The 12,959-nt window shown below is 44.2% G+C and overlaps 2 protein-coding genes across 14 annotated transcripts in view; both read left to right on the top strand.

Annotated features, from left to right (window-relative positions):
• Positions 1–7,299, top strand: part of MYO9B (myosin IXB) — a 40,494-nt gene extending 33,195 nt beyond the window's left edge. For 10 of the 13 annotated variants that reach the window (XM_048927298.1, XM_048927297.1, XM_048927303.1 and 7 more), the window contains 13 exons: positions 288–464; positions 955–996; positions 1,432–1,543; positions 1,943–2,013; positions 2,481–2,673; positions 2,954–3,082; positions 3,681–3,786; positions 4,490–4,621; positions 4,760–4,883; positions 5,358–5,405; positions 5,872–6,011; positions 6,271–6,398; positions 6,540–7,299. In XM_048927298.1, coding sequence (XP_048783255.1) covers positions 288–464; positions 955–996; positions 1,432–1,543; positions 1,943–2,013; positions 2,481–2,673; positions 2,954–3,082; positions 3,681–3,786; positions 4,490–4,621; positions 4,760–4,883; positions 5,358–5,405; positions 5,872–6,011; positions 6,271–6,398; positions 6,540–6,985 — 1,848 coding nt within the window. In that variant the 3' untranslated portion in view covers positions 6,986–7,299. Of the gene's footprint in view, positions 1–287; positions 465–954; positions 997–1,431; positions 1,544–1,942; positions 2,014–2,480; positions 2,674–2,953; positions 3,083–3,680; positions 3,787–4,489; positions 4,622–4,759; positions 4,884–5,357; positions 5,406–5,871; positions 6,012–6,270; positions 6,411–6,539 lie in introns of all 13 variants that reach the window. The other 3 variants (XM_048927304.1, XM_048927307.1, XM_048927309.1) reach the window with 2 other exon arrangements.
• Positions 7,300–7,771: 472 nt separating this feature from the next.
• USE1 (unconventional SNARE in the ER 1) lies at positions 7,772–12,692 on the top strand. Its single transcript, XM_048927319.1, has 8 exons — positions 7,772–7,910; positions 8,125–8,174; positions 8,941–9,019; positions 9,377–9,529; positions 9,800–9,818; positions 10,539–10,569; positions 10,757–10,919; positions 11,375–12,692. Exons 1-8 carry the CDS (start codon positions 7,809–7,811, stop codon positions 11,555–11,557), a joined length of 780 nt encoding a protein of 259 aa, XP_048783276.1. The 5' UTR covers positions 7,772–7,808; the 3' UTR covers positions 11,558–12,692.
• Positions 12,693–12,959: the final 267 nt, after the last annotated feature.

Below are 12,959 nucleotides of genomic sequence, written 5' to 3' on the forward strand. Positions count from 1 at the left end.
AACTCGCTTTGAGAAATGCTTGATACTGCTGTCTTCAGCCCCTTCACACTGCTGAATCCAATTACCAGGAGAGTTGCCAAACACCTTTTCCAACATTTTTCTGACTCAGACTTGTCTCAGCCAAGTGCCCTTTTAGAGTGTAATATGGAACTCTAGTAACTTCTTTCCTGATGTGAGCTGTTGTATTTTGCTTTAATCACCAGTGGGCAACACTTAAATACCTGAAATCTGTATCAACTATATGCAAAAAGGCTGCCTTCTCAATAGTACTTCTTCCTCCTTTTCAGAATGGGCAAATCCATGTTGGCTACAAAGATCTGGTGGAAAACTACCAGCTTCTAGTTACAAATCTGGCCAAAAAAAGGGAAGAGAAAGAAGTCAAGCTGGTTTTGAATCTCTTCCAATCCCTTCTGGATGAATTCATCAGAGGATATACAAAAAAAGAAGAATCTGAGCAGCCCAAGGTATGAAACCTACACTGCTACTGACTTGCAGGATGTCTAAACTATGTTACTCTCCTAGGGATAAGGAAGCTGTTATCTCTGAAAGCTTTCCAATGGCATCATCCTTGATTATTTAGGAAATGTTTTCCCTACGCAGATCACCCCCGTAACAATTTTTGAATGCTGATACACCAGTATGAAACTATTAGTTATTTAGCTTGCTCTTAACATTCTCAGAATCTGAAAATATTTGCACATTGTATTTGGTGAAAACTTAAGCTTTCTCTAAAGGTTTTGGAGTCGGAATTGCTTAGTCATCAGGCAGGGAGCTCAACTGGTTTATAGAAGGTTCACAGTCAGTGTGAGCTCAGGTGAGCCTCATACAAGTTAAAGCTGCAGTGTAGCGTCTCCAGTATCCGGAGGTGAAGTAGAGTCTGGTAAACTGAATCGGAAAAAAAAAGTGGGATTTCTGGATTTTGAAGGCTAATGCCTGTTTTGCACTTCACTGCAGCAAACCAAAGCCCAGAAGAAGAAGCGAAAACAAGATCGTGCAGTAAGTCCTTTCCTTTTTGCATTGCTCAGTCCTCAGCTGTAGTCTGAGAACGCAGGGAGAACGCTGTTTCAAGAGCATGATTCTTGTACTGAAATGTTTGTAGCATCTTTTAGAACTCAATGATTTTCTCAGTTGTGACACTGTTTAAAAACAAACCAACTGTTAAAACATTAGTAGCAAACTAAGAGCTAGTGTTTGTATTGTGCTGATGAGCCAAGGTAGCAGATCAGTTAGGAAATAAATCAACAAACACAACTGCCTTATGCTAGAGTGAAATTTGGTTTCAAAGTCAAAACCATCAGCTGTAATTACAAAAAGAAGAGTAGAAAATCCAAAATAAGTGTGTAGGGTTTTCTTGTTTCTTGCTTTGCTTTTTTTTTTTTTTTTAAAGGAGGGTGGGGAGAAGTCCATTGTTTTCTCTCTGTCTTCCATCAGATTGAAGAACACAATGGTCATGTATTCACAAACTACCAAGTGAGCATTCGGCAATCATGTGAGCACTGCTCGTCGTACATCTGGCCCATGGAGAAGGCCTGTCTCTGCAGTGGTAAGTGGAAATGTCTCATTCTTGCCACTTAGCTTACAAAATCAACAGTCTTGCGTTGCGCCAGTTGAGGTTCAGACGGATATTGGGAAGAGTTTCTGTGCAAAGGGGTGGTCAAGCATTGGAATGCGATGCCCAAGGAAGTGGTGGGGTTCCCATCTCCAGGGGTGTTTGAGGGGCATGTGGACATGGCACCACGGGACGTGGTTTAGAGATGGGACTTGGTAGCTCAGGGCGATGGTTGGACTTGGTGATCTTGTAGGTCGTTTCCAGCCTAAATGGTTCATGAAAATGGGCAAATTCCTTGAAACTCTGGCTGGTCCAGACGTGTTGTAGTAAGCAGTAAAATCCAAAGTATTTTAACATCGTTTGAAACGTTTTAACAATTGTTGCTCTCTCTAGTTTGCAAGTTGACTTGTCATAAGAAATGCATGTCCAAAATCCAGAGCAGCTGTACATCCTGTGGGAAAAAGGTAAGACCTGTAGATCTGGGATGCCATACTGAAATACCACGGGTGATGTACACAAAATGCTGTCATCTTTGCTCAACAAATGAAGAACAGATGTTCTAACACTGAAATAAACTTTACTTGAATTATGCTCCTTTCCATGTTTGCATATAATTGAAGTCAGGCCCTGCAGTGGTAGAAACAGAACATTCTTCTTAAAAGGTGATATTTGAGCTAATTAGGGAACTCCTTCAGTATGTGTGCTGCGTTGGATGAACCATTAAAAAGCTCCTTTGGTGCTTTTTGCAGGATTTCTTTACTGCTGTAACTAAGGAAATCTGCATTATGATCAAAGGTTTGTAGGAAGCTAGAATAAAACATTCAGCTTTTTTTTTTTTTTTCTGGACTCGTAGGTTAGTTTTAACAGACAGCAATAGAATTTTCTATCTTGGGAATAGACATTGATAGTGCCTGACCTGAATCGATTCCAGAATGAACAGGATGCAGAACCGCGGCACTTTGGAGTGTGTGTGAGTGCCCTGACCAGCGAGAGAAATTCCGTCCCCATTGTCATGGAGAAGTTGCTAGAGCATGTGGAGATGCACGGCCTCTACACTGAAGGCATTTACAGGAAATCAGGATCAGCAAATCGTATGAAGGAGCTGAAACAGCTGCTGCAAGCAGGTCTGGCAATGTCCGCCCTTTTGACTTCCTTGCACCATTGTAGTTTGCCTCTCAGTTCTTTTCTGTTTGAAAGCATCTGCCACGTGTATTTCAAAACCAGCATTTTAGCAGGCATATTTTCAACATGCCATCTGTATTACTTTTGCTGGCTGACAAAAGCTACTTTGTACTGTATAAGTGCCTATCAGTGGATTTTTTCTTTTTTCTTCTGTTAGCACCCAGTTGTGCACTGTGTGCATCAAAGGAATGAACTGCATTGGATTAAAACGTTTCTTTTCAGATCCAAATTCAGTGAAACTGGAGAATTACCCTATCCACACTATTACGGGCATCCTTAAGCAGTGGTTACGAGAATTGCCAGACCCACTGATGACATCAGCACAGTACAGTGATTTTCTCCGTGCTGTAGGTAGGCTATAGAAATGATTGAAGCAGTGTTTTCTTTTTCTTGTTATCTCACTATTTCCTTGGGAAAACAATCTCTGAGGTGCTTGTGTTAGCTAAACAGCTTCCTTCTAGTTAATTTACAGCAATGATTTTATACTTTATGTAAAACATCTTACAGGAAACTTTCCTAGTTTATATGACCTCTTGCTTCAGAGTTCCTCTATTTTGGCAGCAGAATGTCACTATACAACCACCCTCTTCAAGAACTGCAAGCACACAAATAAGCTTTCTTTGATGTAGGATTTCTCTTCTCCTTGGTGTTCTGGATTGGATTTAGATATCTGGACAGCTGAAGTCTCCTTTAGATTCATTCACTTCAGTAGCAGTAAGGCACTGTAACTATTGGACATCATGATGCTAATAAGAGTATCTGAAAAAGTCAGTAGCTGCAATGCCACCTGGGTACTTTAACATTCAATTACAACAGTTGGTGAGATAGAGGCATGGCTTCTAGGAACTTTATCTGTTGAAGACTGTTTGAGACAATATCAGAAGGTGCTTGGCCCTTTCCACTAGTGCTGCACAGCAGTGACAATCTTCTTCTTTCTTCCCTTGTACAGAACTACCAGAAAAACAGGAGCAGCTTTGTGCCATTTACAGTGTGCTCGAGCAGCTTCCACAGGCAAACCATGATACCTTGGAACGGCTCATCTTCCATCTAGTCAAGTAAGAATTATTATTTCATTTGGAGTCAAACTCCATTCAACTTCGTTGAGCCCTTCTTAGAAGCTTTCTTAATAACTTGAGCCCCTTGAGAATCAGTGTAGGGATTGACTTGCTAGTTTAAAAATGAAAGAATTGATGTTGGTAGTTGTTTAAAATCAGACATTTGCTTGTTTCTACCATCTGGTGTATCAAATCAGGTAAGGACAGCTTTGAAGACAAAACAGATCTGAAATACTTGGTGAGGTTTTTCTGAACACCAGGATTAATGTGGCACAATGTGGTAAATACAGGTAAATAGTAAACAGTGGATGTTAGTGTAATAGGTAGGGACTGCTCAAGGATTATAAATGCTTGCACGCGTGCTGGTCTTCAAAGCAGAGATCAGTGATGCTGATAAGGGAGCCTCTTTCATCCAGAGAACTTGAGGAGTTTCTGAGTGATCCCTTGAACATAGGGACAAGTGATTTTTGAAGGGGTGGCACTGAATCACCTGCCAGACTTTCACACTGGTACCTAACAGCTTAACCTGGGTGGTTTTCTGTTTCTTTTTCTTGTATTTGGCAGGTGTGAAATCCATTTCATATCTCTGTGGTCTCCTTGTATCTGTATTAGGGGACTGTGGCAAAGTTTGATCAGATTATTAATATTCCAGCAAGGTTCAATTACTTTTTTTTTTTTCCTTCTTCTGAACACTGGATTTCAGAGTGGCTTTGATAGAAGATGTCAACCGTATGTCACCCAATGCCTTGGCCATTGTTTTTGCTCCGTGCCTCTTGCGTTGCCCTGATACCTCTGACCCTTTAACCAGCATGAAGGATGTTTCAAAAACAACCATGTAAGTTGGAGCAGTCTGCTGCAAAGGAGTTTTTCAAAATATGGAAGTACTGCCACCTGTGTTTGTTTTGTTTTTTTACAACACTCGCATACTTCTATAGCATGAGATTGTTCAATAAAATCTTTCCCTTTCGTACAGGTGCGTAGAGATGCTGATAAAGGAGCAGATAAGGAAGTACAAGATAAAGATGGATGAAATAAGTCAGCTGGAAGCAGCTGAGAGCATTGCTTTCCGGCGGCTCTCATTGCTTCGGCAGAATACGGTAAGTCTTGAAATAAATCACAGAACCTCAGCATCCAGCAGAAGGCATCTCACTCCGTGAGGGGATGTCCTGCTCGTTTTTCCCATCCATCTCATTCTGTAAGTCAAAGATCAATTAGCAGATGAGAGGAAAAGGGATTTGGGTTTGTGCAGAATAATAGGTAGAAGATAAATATACAGCTGTGCTGGGGTGTCATAAATGATGGATGTGGGAGTGTGGGGCTTTGCTCTTGCAGTAATCTAAATCTATTTCCATGTAATTCAATCAGTAGAATTAAGATTGCAGCCTGTTGAATGGCAAAGGAGTTCCTTCATTCCTGAGGTGGATGGTGGACAAAAATATTCTGTGTTCTGTTATCACAAATATGCTTTTTTTTTTTAAATTGTACTGTTTCAAAAAAAGCAAACAACAAAAAACCACCTCTGTCTGATCAGAAGTCGTGTTATAGTGTATTTGATCTTTATCTCTCTCTAGCTGTGGCCTGTAAAACTTGGGTTTTCTTCCCCGTATGAGGGGATGCTGGTATGTACACTGCCTGTGTTCAGCATGCATGTTGTTGGTTTGGTTTTTTAATGGTACCATTGCATGACTAAACCTGTTAAATGTGTTGTAAGTTGGTTTTAAAAACTCCTGAATAATCAAGACTGCATGTATGGGTTGCAACTTTCTCTCCTGACTGCATGCAGTGCTTTTCACCTGTTCGCCTTGGCTTTGGTATTTCATAGACATTGAGTGGAACTTGAATGTATTAACGTTCCTTATAAGTAAAACTAAGGTGAGGCTGGTAGATTAAACAACTGCTTCACAAAAGGTAACAAAACCACAAATCAGATTAATAGGAAAAATATATATATTATCTCTTGGAACACTTGTGTGACTAACAGCTCTTCATCCATGAGCCCTTCAACTGTCCTGCTCATTTGTCTTCAACCTTACAGCTAGTAGCTAGGGTAGGTGTTTAGGACTGAGTCATAAATTTGTCTTACAGAGTAAAAGTCCACAGGTCAAAGGAAATGACAGTGGCAATTCAGAACTGGGCTCTCTGCATGAAGAAGAGGAAGTTTCTGAAGCTGATAACCGAGAAAAGGAGATTCTCATTGATCGGATACAGTCAATAAAAGAAGAAAAGTAAGTTGTAGCTTTGAAAACCCTGCATCTGTAGGTTGTGCCCTTTGTGGTTGGGGGTAACACAGACAGCAAAGCACTGTATTCTGGTTAGTTAACTATGTTCTTCAGGCCTTTATGAAGATGAAAAGGGAAACATAAAAGCCAGGACAAGAGGAAAATACTATGAGAATTATTATTTAATGACTATATGCAGGAAGGTTTACCTCTGAAATATGTGCTGCTTAAGGTTGTATCAGAAGTGCTTTCTGTTCTGATGTAGGGAAGACATAACATATCGGTTACCTGAGCTTGATCAGCGAGGCTCTGATGAGGAAAATGTGGACTCTGAGACCTCAGCAAGCACAGAGAGCTTGCTAGAAGAGAGAACAGGACGGATGGATACCGAAGGTCAGTATTAAGGTAGTGTGTGCTTTTTTTATTCTACATATTTCACTGCATAGAGCCGGGTGACCAAATGCTACCTGGTCACACCAGCTTCTGTCAAGTTACATTTTTATGCATGCTTTCAGTGTGTTGTTTTTTTTAAAGGAATTATGATTTCTGGCGTACAAGGCTGCACTCAGAGCTCCAACGTGCCTGCCAAAGACGTTTGCACAGTGCCTTCTCTTCTGCAAACATCTTCGGGTTCTTTGCCTGCATCCCTGGCTTCAAGACGCAGATCATCTTTAACACTGTCCAAGATTAAGGTGCCCCGCCGAACACCAGTGATGCCAACAGCAAACATCAAGCTTCCTCCTGGGATTTTCAAATGTACAGAATCTCAGGGCAAGGCTTCAGCTGATGAAGAGTCTCAAACAGTGGTGAGACGAAGGGAGCAGCCAGCAATACGAACTGATAAAGTCCATTCTATATACGTTGCACAAGGGTCTGCAATGGCCCACGCTCAGGAACTTTTGGATGAATATGAACCAACAGCAAAAGTAAAACGGAGGTTTTCAGACCCTTATTCCCACCTGACGTGTACAGAGAAGTGAAATACTGAAGCTGTCTGGATTTGTCTGAAGTTGACTTTAGTTTTTTAAGGCTTTGAAGGCTATGAACTTATTCATGAGTGTACAGGTAAAAAATAACGTCCTGTTTCTGCTGCCGTGCCTTCTTCCATTTGCCTTACAGTGGACTTTAATGGGACCAACAGTGAGTTTGGGTCAGCGTACGTTGCCTTAATTTTTTATGTTTTTATGACAACTTTGTGTGGTTTACAGAACTGTTAATGTTGTAATAGCCTTAACTGAGACCAAATGTACAAAAACGTTTATTAATACATTGCACTTTTTAAAAAAAGTCTGTGTTCATTTATCAACGTCCTTTTGCCTGCGTCAGTGCTGTGTGGTGAGCAATGCCTGCAGAGGGAATGGCTGACTGGAATCGTTCTTTGTTGGCGTTGAGAAAGCTCTCTCCACAAAGGAAGCACAAATGCCCAAGTGTCACCATGACGTATTTTGGGGCCCTCAGCAAATTCACGGCTCCCACAGCGCTTGTGCAGAGCTGCCTCGGCCCCCGTCTGCGTGCCGATCAACGCTCTGAAGGAGAGCTGTGCACACGCTGTGGAACTGAGCTCCAATCCCCTCTCGAGGGCCCTGCGCCGTTTCGTGTCAGAGCTGTGACGGAAGAGCGCCGGGGCTGCTTCGTTGTGTGCAGTTTTGAAATAAAACCGCGCGTCGAGCGCCGCGGAGCAACGGCACCCGGTCGCCTCCACCGCCTCCCGCCCCGCCCTAAGATGGCGCCCGCGCCCCGCCCTAAGATGGCGGCATCGCCCGGAAGCGCTGCTAAGGCGCCTTCCGGTGTGGGTTGTCCGCAATGGCGGCGACGCGGCTGGAACTGAATCTGATGCGGCTGCTGAGCCGGTGCGAGGCGCTGGCAGCGGAGCGGCGGGATCCCGAGGAGTGGCGGCTGGAGAAGGTGAGGCGTGACCCAGCCCTCTCGTCGGGGCGGGACTGGCCGGGAAAGCTCCCGGCCTTCAGTAGCACGATTCTGCTCCTCCAAATAAGCAGAGGCAGTCAGTGTCAGAGCGTTAAAAGCCGAGCGCGCCCTCAGCCGTGCTGCGGCCTCTGCCGGAATTAATATCTGTCCGTAATGCTGACGACTGAAAGACTGAAAGCCTTTCTCTCCTCAGTACGTGGCCGCCCTTGAGGACATGCTGCGGGAGCTGAAGAAGCAGTCCAGGTGAGGGTGCTGCAGTGCGGCAGGCGAGTGGAGCAGCTGGGAGTCACGTCGTGGGCTGGAAAACCTCCCCGTCATCCTGGAGTTTTAATGGTTTTAAAACCATTCCCCCTTGCGCTGTCACTGCCTGCCTGCGCCAAGCTGAAAGCCCTTAGTTCCCTCACCATTCTTTGTGCTGAGTATCAGCGTGGTCCTCCTATGGACCCATTCCAGAAGTTCCACGTCTTTCCTGTTCTGAATGCAGTCCTCCCAATGGGGCTTCAGGGGCAGAGCAGTGGGGGAAAATCCCCTCTGTGCCCTGTGCCTCCCCTCCCATCCCCCATTGACGCGGCCCAAGGTGCCGTTGGCCCTCCAGGCTGTGAGCATCCACTGCTGATTCGTGTTCAGTTTTTCTTCTACCAGGACCTCTAACTCCTTCCTGGTAGGGCTGCTGTCAATGTTCTTCTCCCAGTCTGTTCCCATGTCTGGGGTTGCCCTGGCCCAGGTGCGTGAGGGAATTGTGCGGCCGTGGTCACACAAACGCTTCATTCTCCTTGTCAGGCTCTGCACAGTGCTCCTCTGGTTGGCTGTGCCCTGAGCTGCTGCATCCACAGTTGCCTCAGCAAGGTGGCTTAAGGGGGCTGCAGGTATGCTCCCAACTTGAGGCAATTTCTTTCTTGAAAAAGCCCCCATTGTTTAATTTGATACGAAAAGTTTTCTAAACAATAGAAGATGGTGCTGTTTACTGGTTTTCACATGGCTTTGTTTGTTGTTTTTCCAATTCCAATAGCAAGCCTGCCCCAGAACTGCTCAATGAATACACACGTAAAGTAGACTTTCTGAAGGGACTTCTAGAAGCTGAAAAATTGGTAAGACATATTAGTTTACCTTGGAAAGACTTAAGAAGTATTCTCCACTTAAAAGCAAGCGTAGGAACAAGGCAACAAGGAGAATTTATCTTACATCTCACAGTAACACTTGTCAAGGATTGCCTGATAAGATTTTAACAATAGTAAATAAATATATTGTATTTTGTTGAAGGGAGCTATTGTGCGAAGTCTGAAATTTCTTTCTTCCTTTTCCAAACTGTAGAGTTTGCAAAATTCTACAACTGTTCCAGCAACCGTGGAAGTGCTCCCCAAATCCTCGTAGCTCATACATCTGGGTGGCCTTATGCTGCAGAACGATGTTTGTGACTCTTTCTCGTTGTTTCTTCTTTCTTACAGCCTTCATCAACTGAAAAGGCACTGGCGAATCAGTTCTTAGCCCCTGGACGTACCCCTACTACAATCAAAGAGAGAACCCCAGCTACCAAAACAGTTCATCTGCAGACAAAGGCTCGTTGCACAGGCAAGATGAGGAGTGAGCTGCTTGGTACAGTATGTTTTGGTGCTGCTGCTTCTTTACTTTTAGCTCATAGGTGGTCTCTTGTGACATTTGGTTGCCTTTGGTGGCTGTGCCTCAGTTATGTCCCAGGCTGGGGGTGGAGTCACCTTTTTAGTTTTGCCATGGATAATCTAAATACTGGGCACAGGTGCCATTACTGGGCGTGGAGGACTTTTGTTCTGTGATTCTATATGATTGTACCTCATGAGCCTTTTCACTGGCCATGTGTAATCTTCTGTTTTGTTTCTCTTCCTGACTCCCAGGATCCCTTGGCTATCAGTGGTAAGTTTAATCTCATTTTCTGTAACTGTAATTGACTGAGTTTTACGGATAAAGAAAGAGGAAGGCCAGGTGTTAGAGGCTGACCAGAGCAACTTTTAAATTACTGACTCACTTCTTGTCAAGATACAAGATTTAAAAAAGCAAACACTGAATAGCTGAGAGCATAGGTGCTGTTACCTGTGCAGCAGAAGAGACTTGCAGGAACCTGTTTCTCTAGAATTCATATCAAAACAGGTGTTTCAGTTACAGCATTAGCAAGGACAGTTTGTGTTTGTCACTGCTGATGTTCTCTTCTGCTGTGAGCAAACCACGTGATCTTAGGAGCTCAAAGGAGGTGTTATTCAACTTCTCTTAAATATACAGCCGTGTTATTCATGTAGGGAACTGGTAGGAATTAATTTGTGGTTTCCATAGCTACCGTAACAGTGGCTGGAGCGAGGCCAATCTGACGTGTCCTGAAAGAGAACACAAAGCCCGTGGGCTGAGCTGCCCTCAGGGATGTGATTCATCTCAGCTTTTCCTCTCAATCAAATGTATGTTGTTATGTACTGTCTTTTCCTGGTAGAAAAGAGGTAGACATTTGAAATCCATATTCCTGGTGTAAAAGGCCAACTGGGATTACATCTTGGGGAAAGAAAATCTTGCACAGAACTTGTTTTTTTCAGCCTGTGATTGCATGGCATTGTGTAATACACTAAAACACACATTCTTTTTTTCCAGATTCTGAGGAGCTGAACATAAGGAAGCGGAAGTAAGTCCAAATTTCTTATTTGGGTGCTCCATGCTTTGGGACCTACTTTCCCAATGACCTTAAATCAGAGACATTTCCATTTGGGTGAAGTGCGCGTTGTTCTGTCAGGGTTGCGCAGTCTGGGGAACCACTGGGAGATCAGCTCGTAAGTACAAATCCCAATTCTTTTTCCCTTGTGTCCTTGCAGAGGCCTTGCATCTGATGAGAAGCAGTCAGCAGTGGAGCTGGATGCTGTGTTGCAGCACCATCAAGACATGCAGGAAAAGTTAGCGGAGGAAATGCTGAGTTTGGCTCGCAGTCTCAAAAACAACACTTTGGCTGCACAGAATGTGATAAAACAAGACAACCAGGTAGTGTGACAGTGCTCAACTCCTCAGTTTGCAATCCTAGGAGGTGAAATTGCTAATGTGTTAAAAACAAAAGCTGTAACTTCCAGATGAGATTAGAATGAGGGAAGTTTGCAGGCAGCGCCTGTCTGCCTCTGCAGCTCAACTGTAAAGCTTTTCTCTGTTGGAAAAATTGGTGATGAGAACTTTCAAATCAGAATTCCTGAAGCTGAAAGTTCTGTCTGTAAATGATGTTTGGAAATGTTGGTACTTCACTTTGACGACTGGAACTTTTTAAACCAAATCTACTTGTTCAGACCTTGGTTTTCACAGCTGACTTACAGGTGGTGCCTCATCCCCACGGGATAAGAGAGTCCTTCCTGCTCAGGCTGTCAGCAGTGTTTGCTCTCAGTCCTGGGCAGGTTGAGCACATTGTATCCTCCGTGCACCCCTGCTGATGCTGTGCTCTGTGCCCCCAGACGCTGTCCCACTCTCTCCGGATGGCAGACCAGAACTTTGAGAAGCTGAAGGATGAATCTGACCGCCTTGAACAGCATGCGAAGAAATCGGTCAACTGGCTGTTATGGATCATGTTAATTGTTGTTTGTTTTATATTCATCGGTATGATTCTCTTTATCAGAATTTTCCCCAAGCTAAAATGATTTTTTTTAACTGCCACGAGTCAGAAGACTCAGCTGGTGTGTTACATATCAGTAATAATTCTTGCCACCTGTGGTGTCCTGGAGGAGGCTGTCCATGGCCTCCCCTCCCACCTTTTCTGTGCAGTTGATGAATTCCATGACAGGTTTCATGGAGAGCATTTTGGGTACTTTGTTATGTTTTTCCCAAGTGAAAATCGTTGCCTATTGAGGGAAGAACAGGGTTAAAGATAGCAGTTCATAGTGAGCTCCTAAAAAATTCCTTAGCAGATACAGTCCTCTGTTTTTAATGTGGTTGTGGCAAGTGTTACAACTTCTGAAAGGCATTACTCAATAAGGACATAAATAACGCTCCGTTGAAGTCTTAATTTTTTTTCTTTAACAGCTTTACTGTGCTGTGCTAGATCTTGCTGCCAACAGGATATTTAATTACAAGGTTGTGTACATACACAGCTGTAGGGTGTAGGAAAAGAACGCTGCTATTGGCTTGCTATCCTGGCTTGGATTCAGAGGCAGACAGGTAAAATTATTCTCAGGCTCACCCTCTGCTCATAGGAATGCTTGTGTTTGCAGACTTCTTCAGTTTATTGTTGCTGTGGGGGGGCTGAAGTTGGTTGCTTCCCTCTTCGATGCACTGCTGTTGTCACTTATTGTCAGTTATGTTTTGCTCTTGCGTAAGAAAACGCAGTGGCAGTTTGAGCTGCACACTCCGTGCACACAGACCTCACCTGCACAAATATTCCGAGGAAGCTGCTGTTTTCAGGACAGAAATGGAAAGAGGGTGGGGAAAAGAAATCAGCCATTCCCTCCTGGGACAAATTCTGTGGTCAGGAGTTTCCTTGTCTGATTGGGATTCCTAAGAGATAACTGTGATAAAACTGGAGAAAACTTCTTAAACTGTTACAGCTGGAAGAAAATAGCCACAATAAAGCGAGGTTGGTGGTAAGAGTCTCACAGCCATTCTGTGGGGCTCGTGATTTAGCTGGAGCCCTTCTGCACCTGTGCTGTGCTTTGTGGAGTTGCTCTGAAGCTGTGGGTGTTGCTGTGCTGCACGTGGAGGAGCTGAAGAGCCGCCCGTGGCTGCTGTGCTTTTTGCCATTTGCTCCTTGGGGCCGCGAGGTGGGGATCTTTCAGCTGTGTGTGGATCCCAGCGGAGGGGAGGGGAGGGGAGGGGGGCAAAGACTGACAGCGGTTGTGTGCTGGTGAAAATGGAGCTCTTTTCCCAATGCATCCCAACGGAGCAGCTCCGTCAGAACGCCTGTGCTGTTTACAGAATCCCCCAACTGAATAAAAACGCGTCGTTGTGACGTAGCTGCGTTTCCAGAAGTGGAGCTGTGCTGCTGGACTCCTCCCTGTGCTCCAGCAGTGGCTGCAGTGTCACCAGTGTTTGAATCCCAACTGTTTG

The sequence above is a fragment of the Lagopus muta genome, chromosome 26, assembly GCF_023343835.1.
Source record: "Lagopus muta isolate bLagMut1 chromosome 26, bLagMut1 primary, whole genome shotgun sequence".
Lineage (NCBI taxonomy): Eukaryota > Metazoa > Chordata > Aves > Galliformes > Phasianidae > Lagopus > Lagopus muta.

Excerpts from the sequence above, each read along its gene's own strand:
- USE1 (XM_048927319.1), top strand. The coding sequence starts at position 7,809 with ATGGCGGCGACGCGGCTGGAACTGAATCTGATGCGGCTGCTGAGCCGG. Across the intron at positions 8,175-8,940 it reads GAGCTGAAGAAGCAGTCCAG|CAAGCCTGCCCCAGAACTGC; the intron begins GTGAGGGTGCTG and ends CAATTCCAATAG. Across the intron at positions 10,570-10,756 it reads CTGAACATAAGGAAGCGGAA|AGGCCTTGCATCTGATGAGA; the intron begins GTAAGTCCAAAT and ends GTGTCCTTGCAG.